Here is an 8630-nt window from a genome sequence, read left to right as displayed (position 1 = left end):
GCAGGAAATCTGACTGCCCAAAGTTAGGCTTTTACATGTGCATCAGCCTGGCTGTCAGAGCTGTCTTACACTTCCAGCTCCTATTAGCTTGTGTGTGATTTTGTGGAGGGTTAGCACTTTTGAAAAAATCAGGCCATGTATATTTAAGCCTGAAAAGACAGATTTAGAAAACTTTTAAGCAGCCAGATTCAGACCTTTTACCTTACCTAATAAAGAAATCAAACAGCAGCAGAAGCAGCTGCCCAAAGGGGAAGCAGCAAAGCCCTTCTCTCTGGAGAAGGACAATGACACAGGATACATCCATACAGAGACAGCCAAGTTCACTCTCCTGTGCCTCAAGAACAACAGATACAAACCAGCTCTTATCCAAAAGTGTATTCCCCTTACAGGCAATAAAATGTTAAGGACAGTCAGCTACCCACCCACTCAGGCTTCACACTGGCAGGACTACAGAATTTCAGCTGGCTCAGAATAAGGATGGGTGGTTGACTTGGGCATATTTTTCATTGCAAGGCTCAACCTTTGCCTTTCTTTACAAGAACAGCATTGTTTCTCATTTAGGAGCTAGATTTGTTTCCGCATACAGTCAACAGAATTGGAAGAGATAAATGTCCACGAAGAGACATATCAGAACTAAAGCAGCTTTCCTCTAACCTTTTGGCAAAAGATGATACTTGTTCAGGAAAACACTGTGTATGAAGTATTTTGCGTATCTTTGTTTATTCTGCCAAATGACATGGCAGCTTTTAGACAGCTTAATACCAGCTGAAATTGCTTATCTGCACACAGGGAATAAAAGTATGAAGTTAATACATTATTGGTCAATGAAATTATTAGATACTGCATTTTGTCCCTAATTCTGTCTTTTAAGGGGTAGCAATGCTTGAAGGACCAATGTATGCTGTTGGTGGCCATGATGGATGGAGTTACCTTAATACTGTAGAGAGATGGGACCCACAAGCCCGGCAGTGGAACTATGTTGCTAGCATGTCAACCCCTCGGAGCACCGTGGGGGTTGCAGCATTGAACAGCAAGTATGTCAACAGGAAAAACTCTCTTTTGGTTTTCATTTGCTTCCTTCCTTGAAAATACTGTTCCTTAAATTTTCTTTTCAATGTGATAGCAATTAATCACCTCAAGAAAACAAAGAGCGAATATAAAGCACAACAATAAGAAAGGAAAACTTTTCCTTTGTTGTGTGGTAAATTATTTTCAAACTTGCAGTTTTAAACATATTTTGAATTAAAGCAATTTGAAGATGTTACTAACACATAAAAAGTTTACCTGGAATATAACTTATGGGTATATAACATCAGCTACTTAAAAAAAAATACTCCAAGATCATGTTTACACTCTAAAAGCTCTGTGTCTAAGAAGCGCTATTTGAAAGAACATGGAGAGAAACAAAGTCATTCCTCTGTTATTTTACACTTTGGTTGTATAACTTTAACATACATGTTTCAGTCAAGAATACTTTTTAAAATGTTAAAGTTATATGGGGTGTTCAATGAAAGGAAGATGAGTTTAATGATTATGGATGGAATAAACAGCCTTTCACAAGTATTATCCTACCCAGAATTATTCTGCCCTTCATCTGTTGCTCAAATACACAGAGATAATGTGTTCACTGCACGTGTGGTTTTCCTATCAAGATTTTCAAAAACTTAGGTAAACATTCTTTAAGACACTAAAGCCACTCGAGCACTTTACATGGGAACAAGCCCTTGTATGAATTCACTGCGTAACCTGTAATGAACAGTGTGTTACACCTGTTCCTGTTTGAAAGTAGCTGTTTTTCAGCATTAGAAAGAACTACACATAAATCAATAATTAAGAGAATTATTTTATCCTTCTTCAGTAAGATAGCCTGGCGCTGCAAACACAAAAGCCTCCTAAAAGTCCCCACATTATGGTGAAGACTGTGGCTTGAACCAACTTTCCTTCTTATTGAAATCTGTGGAAAGCTCTCAGCAAGGACAGTTTGCAGACAGACATCTGCATTTAGCCTGAAACTTACCACTGGCTTCCCTGTTCACTTCTTAAATTTCAGTAAAAGAGAAGGATAAAGAGCAGAAATAAGGATGTCAGCAAACAGATATTTGCCAATGCAAAACTTCATATTCAAATCAGTGTTTTGCATTCAAACATGACATAATTTTAATCTTTAACTCAAAAATCCAAGAGAGGCAGGACAGCCTACTTAGGTCCCCGTTGTATCTCAGAGGAAATGTTCTCAGCATAAACTTCACTACAAACTCTGGTTGGTACCTTCCACAGCAACATACAGGAAACCACTTTGTCAAAGAGGAAATCCAGCCTGATCCTGCCTCTGTTCTCAGTCACTACTGACACAAACTGTCCGTGACCTGGCTTAAATCATGTCTGTTAGCCTAGTGATGTAATTTCTGGCATACCAGAGGAAGCTGGGATCAAACATCCACCACTCAGTGCTACTGCTGCTGTCTAACCAAGCAGAATGCTTCTCCTTCTCCTGTTTCCCTAAGTCACACGATATTTCTTTTCTACTCAACACCATCAGAAAAGACCAATGGTCTATTGAAAACATCAGTCAGTAATGGTATATTTTTTCTTTCCTTAGAGCGTGGGGAACACTACCATGTTTCTAGACACATTACAGAAAAAGCAAAAAATCTCAACCAATCTGTCTATACAGTGACTTCCTCTCTCTGGGAAAGCTGTGTAAACAAGTAGGCTGTACCTAATGGCATGATGTGAAAAGAAAACAAATCAAATTATCAAGTTTTTTTAAGGGTCTTCCATACACAAACATTAGAAGAGCAAAACAGGACTTTTGTATTATTCTAACTGTGGTTATTCTAACTGAATTTTCTAGTTAATTTTCTAGGAGGGACTTTTAATAAGGGCATGTAGAAATAGGACAAGAGGTAATGGCTTTAAACTGGAAGAGGGGAGGTTTAGGTTAGACATTAGGAAGAAATTCTTCCTTGTGAAGGCGGTGAGAACAGTTTTGTACAGAGAAGCTGTGGCTGCCCCATCCTTAAAAGTATTCAAGGCCAGGTTGGATGGGGCTTGGAGCAACCTGGTCTAGTGGAAGATGTTCCTGGATATGTGGGGGGGTAGAATTAGATGATCTTTAAGGTCCTTTCCAAGCCAAACTATTCTGTGATTCTGTGATTAACAGTTTAGGAAAATGCTTAGTGTGATACAAAGATGTCAAATACTCCAGAAACTTGTCATAGGGAACACTACCCATATGTTTCAAACATATGTAGCATCTTTCAATTAAATTCCATGCATAGTTCTTATTTAAAGAAGTTCATATGCATTTTCAAGCCTAAAGTTGAAACATGACTGCTTGACAATTTACACTGCATGTGAAGAATAGAACTTCCTTCACATAGCATGCAAAAACTTCTGTGCAAAGAAAGTTCTGGAGCAGAGCTGTCAGATAGCAAATAATGGACATAATGAGAAGTTTAAAGTGGTGTGGATTAAATTAACCTAAGAAGGTTCATTTTAAAATGAGAAACTAAAGACTGAAATGGTTTGCTTTCTTGTGGGTAATTATCCCAGACTCTATGCTGTTGGTGGACGAGATGGGAGCTCCTGCTTAAAATCAATGGAATGCTTTGATCCACACACAAACAAGTGGAGCATATGTGCTTCCATGTCCAAGAGAAGAGGTGGAGTTGGTGTTGCAACCTACAATGGGTTTTTATATGCTGTGGGAGGTCACGATGCACCTGCTTCCAACCACTGCTCTCGACTTTCCGACTGTGTAGAAAGGTAAGGAATTTGTTTTTCCCTTTTTTTTTTTGTTTTATTTTACATTCCAGGAAGGAAATATAAAATAATTTATAGCAGCAAGGGAAGTCTCTTCACAATTGGAATGTTATTCTTGTAATTCATATGATGTTTTTTCAAATAATAATTTGAGCAGAGTAACTGATTTGCAATGCTCCTGTGGTAACAAAAGAATTAAGCCTCAGAGCAAGCTCCTCCCAGCACCCCTTCTGTTTGAGCTGCCCAGGAGCCAGGTAAGGGCAACTTACCAAGTTAGATAAATTTAACCTGTGACTATTCTAGTTCTCAAGTGCCAAAACCCAGATTTGGGCTACTTGGGTCATATATTGTAGGAACTAAATACTTTTCAGTTATCTTCCTCCAGTAACTTAGCTGATATTGACCAAAAGATTAAAAATATAATGAATCTCACATACTCCCACAGGCAGTAGTTACTACACAGGTATTTTCTGATGGAGCAGACTGATGGAAAGAGCCTTGTTTCTTTAAGAAACTGTTTCTATAGGAGATCAGGCCACAACATATGCTAAGGGTGTGATTTTGCAAGCACAAAAACCTCAACCAAGCACGCACCAAAGCAACCTACTTTTGGTAGCACACAACTGTTAGCAGTGAAATCCTACGTTTTTTAAAAGGAAAACAGTGTTAATCTGATTTTAATCCCATATTTGCATTCTCCACTGATGAGCACAGTTCTTAAGAAAATGCAAATTCTGGACATTTTTTTTTTCAGAAACAGAGCTATTGTGTGTCAAATGCTGCTTTGCCACTGTGGTGGCATGTGGCACAACGTAAGAGGACAAGAGAACACTTGAGCCCTGGGTTAGAAGGGAACATAATGTCTGTCTAATGGGCTGTGGGTATTCAATGACACTCTTGTGTTATTTGTGGACAAGAAAGGCAAACTGTGCAAGGATTCAGCTCCCTGTGGTGAATAACAATGAATAAGTTCTCAGTTACGTGGTGTAAAGCTGGGACTACCTTCGAATTCACTTGAATTTTTATTGGAAATTGACTGAGCAAATATCAGAAAGAAAACCAACACTGATGTAAAATGTAAAATGCTGCCATGCATTTTGTGTTACAGATTTTATCAACTATATGCAATATTTATCTTCTTTTACAGTGACATCTTCTGAAAACATTAGTTCTGACAAGAAAGAGAAAATAATACACTGAAATTAACTCTGCTGAGTCAATTGGTGTCTGTGATATTATTCCCTCAGGCCTCTTTTACGCTCAAAATGTATTGATTGTTTAATCTGAAAAAAATTGAAAGACTGTAATCAAAAAGCATTCTTCCATGTGCTTGAAGACCCCTCTAGTGGCTAAATATTCGATCATGCTACTCACAATTCTGTATACTGGTTCATGGCGTAACTGGAATTAAAATACAGGAGAAGAGAAGCAAATACCAGTAATTTAAATTTCAACTGTGTTTCTACCATGTATTTTCTAATTCTAATTATAAAACATCCTAGGTATGATCCTAAAACAGATGCCTGGACAACAGTGGCCCCCTTGAGCGTGCCTCGGGATGCTGTCGGAATTTGTCCTCTGGGGGACAGACTATATGCTGTTGGGGGCTATGATGGCCACACCTACCTGGACACCGTGGAGTCCTACGATGCTCAAAATAATGAATGGACAGAGGTAATAGGAAGAACTATTTAATAAATAATAGGAATTCTTCCTGTGCATAGGGAGAATTCTGCCTGAATAATGGACAAACCAAGAATGAGTACGTTGCAAAATTATCACTGGTTTTGTGAAGAATGCAGTAATACTGTAGTTGGGCTTGTATAAAATGCTGTTTGCCTCTCCTGTGAAATAACCGTGGAACATTTTTCAGACTAAAGGGTAAAGGCAGTACACGGCAAGCAAACTGGGTTGCACAAATCAGTTTGGGCTTGAAGCACTTGAAAGGGCTGGGGTTGGGGCTGGTGTGCCTTGGTCAGCAGTGTCCTCTGCTGGGGGCACTGCCCAGTTCCCATAGTTCTCACCACCACCGAGATCGCGGGGAAATATTTAAAATCCTTTTGCAGTTACACAGTCCACATTTTTGGACTTCCAAAAGTTAAGAGCAACAACACCAGCCTACATTCCTGTAACTCAGCAGCCGCTAAAGTATTTTCCCAAGAAGCCAAAACTGTGTTTTCAGAGCCCTGGTTAAATATTATTTTTTTTTAGCAGAACATTAGTTTCAATAAACAAACTGCTTTCCCTTTACTAGGCAAGTAATTTCTTCTAGTCCTATCCAAAGCAGTCTAGTTAAACGATTTTTCCTTTTTATTCTACCCCCCCTCTTTTTTTTTTTTCTCTTTTTTTAGGAAGTTCCAGTCAATATAGGAAGGGCTGGAGCTTGTGTTGTTGTTGTGAAGCTGCCCTGATGACTACAAATACTGTGAAACTAAACTGAGTGGAGTTCCATGAAGACTGAGTCATGAAGATAAGAAACATTTCCGGAAAGCAGTACAGACTATACACATCTCAGCAGCCCACCAATATAGAGAATACGTATCTCTGAATCGTGATGCTATTAGAGCACAAAGTATCTTATCATTACAAAAATCAGAGAACTTTGCCTAAGTGAATTATTTTATTATGCCTAATACATAAAAACTCAATAATAAGTTTAAATGGATCTGGTTTGTTACAAAGTGTATCTGTTATTTATAAAATGCAGTAGTAAAGTGATAATGGGTGTATAAGATTTCATAAACTTTTCTATTTGGCAGTAATGCTAATGTTTATAAAAAAGAGCTTTTTTAAGTAAATGAAAATGAGTAAAAGAGAAACGCCTTCAACAGAGCTGCACAGAAGGAAATATTTGCCCATAACTATAGCTGACAATTAAATATTATTTGCAGGAGTAACTTCATTCCTATATCCAGAAATTAAATCACTAAATTAACTTTAAAATCAAATCAGAGAAGCATGGAATTTGATTGCTATTCAGCCTTCAGCACACTGTGACAGAACACCCATTTTCAGCAGTGTATTCAGTTGAATGGTGCAAGTTAAGAAATTGTGGGACTAAGGTAACTTTGTATTAGTAAATCAAGAGAAAGAAATCGCTGTTGTCAAAACACGATGCTAATATCATTTGCAATCATTTTCACAGTGCATAGATATGTGATACTTTAATGCTGATTTGTGTGTCAGGTTATTCATGTCTTTGCCCACTAACCATCTGTCAATATGTGTTAAACTAATTTGACTATTCTTGGGATAATCACCATGTATTAAATTTTAAAACAATCATATCATAACATTCCTTGAATATAACTCACAAAATGACATTTTTATATCATATTGATATGACAGTCTTTGACCTCAGCTGAAGATTACCAGCTTTCTCTCAAGTGCAGTAGAAATATGGTAAGAAAAAACCCACATCCACTGTGTAACTTTATATACCATTTATATAAGCATGTTAATGTTTATTTGAAATTAAGGGAATGCTAAGAATCAAGAGCAAACAGGAAAAGAATCACCTGAAAGCAGCACATAATATTCCAGATGCATGATATTTTTTGTGTGCCAATTTCTAATGAAGGTTTTGATTTGATTTGCATTATTTTTATTTTTTTTTTATAATTTAAAATGCTGAAAATGTATTTCACGAGGAAAAAAAAAAGAATGTATGTAAGATATTCTATGCTGTAAAGCACAATATTTGAACAGTATCTTCTTTAGTGTTTATGTTCTTGTTTTGTCAGTATCAGAAAAATTCAGGACAGAGATTAAAATTCTGAATGTGCAGAATAACATTCCTGATAGAATACTGTATTTTCAGAATTCAGCAATATGCTATTTTAGAAAATGTATAGTATTAATCCTATTGAGTGCTTCTAAAGATGAAATCTTGTAAGCATATTTATAAAAGGAAAAAAAAATTAACTTTAAAAATCAATTATGTTTATATATAGCATGTTACATTCAAATAAAATTTACTTTCTCTGCTAAGAAAATTCAGCTTGTATTTTAACAGCTTTGTGGTTTGTTTTGTTGGTTTTTTTTCATCTTTTCAATAACAGAAAAGACAGAAGCATTAATCACATATTTTAAAGAACAAAAACCCTGTCTTAGCGTCCTTACTGCATCTAGTCCACACAGCTAAACTTTACCTTCCCTCTAGCACTTCTTTTTTAGATAGAATTCAGCTTTTTTCTCTGAGTCAAAAAAGGTTACCAAGAGTGTTATGTCAGGATGCCCTACTAGCAAAGGGGCTCACACATCCCAATCTATTTTTGTGGAGGAAAAAAAAATACAAACAAAACTACAACAATCACAAAAACTCCTCCTACCAACCCAAAACAACTCAAAGACACAAGCAACTGGGGAGCAAACCCTAAACTAGCTAGTGGGTCACAGGTTAAAGGGGTCATATTAGACCAGGAAGGTATCAGGTAACAGACCCTGATAAACTGGCAGTACCAATGGGTCCCTCTTGCAGAGTATGGGATTTGAACTTTGCTTGGGGTTGAAATTTAGTCAGAGAAAGCATGAATGGGTCCTTAGCGAGTAAAGTGTTTCAAAAAGTATAAAACCATATCTAAAAACCTAATCAAGTCTACAGTAAGGCAAGGAAATGAAGATTTGTGCCCAGAAAAGGTCAGTTTGGAAGAACAAACTGTGGGTAAGTACCTTAACATGAACACAAGGACCAGCCTTTAAGAACCCCGTGGCTTGCAAATGTTACAACTGCAGAGACAACACAGAATTCCTTTGTTCCTGTTCTAGCTTGCAAATTCCATTAAAATTATATCAGCTTGGGAAATAATAGATTTAAATCATATGTAGGGACCTATTTCTGCATCTGCATCTCCCTCTCCTTGAGT

At 37.1% G+C, this 8630-nt stretch overlaps 1 protein-coding gene across 1 annotated transcript in view; it reads left to right on the top strand.

Annotated features, from left to right (window-relative positions):
* Positions 1–6234, top strand: part of KLHL4 (kelch-like family member 4) — a 39963-nt gene extending 33729 nt beyond the window's left edge. Inside the window, exons 8-11 of the mRNA XM_009996575.1 lie at positions 872–1034; positions 3556–3768; positions 5268–5439; positions 6117–6234. Of these exons, the coding sequence (XP_009994877.1) occupies positions 872–1034; positions 3556–3768; positions 5268–5439; positions 6117–6176 (608 nt within the window). The 3' untranslated portion in view covers positions 6177–6234. The remainder of the gene's footprint in view (positions 1–871; positions 1035–3555; positions 3769–5267; positions 5440–6116) is intronic.
* The last annotated feature ends 2396 nt before the right edge of the window (positions 6235–8630 follow it).

This window comes from Chaetura pelagica, unplaced genomic scaffold (genome assembly GCF_000747805.2).
Source record: "Chaetura pelagica isolate M959 unplaced genomic scaffold, ChaPel_1.0 scaffold103, whole genome shotgun sequence".
Taxonomy (NCBI): domain Eukaryota; kingdom Metazoa; phylum Chordata; class Aves; order Apodiformes; family Apodidae; genus Chaetura; species Chaetura pelagica.
This window is presented reverse-complemented; position numbering and strand designations above follow the sequence as displayed.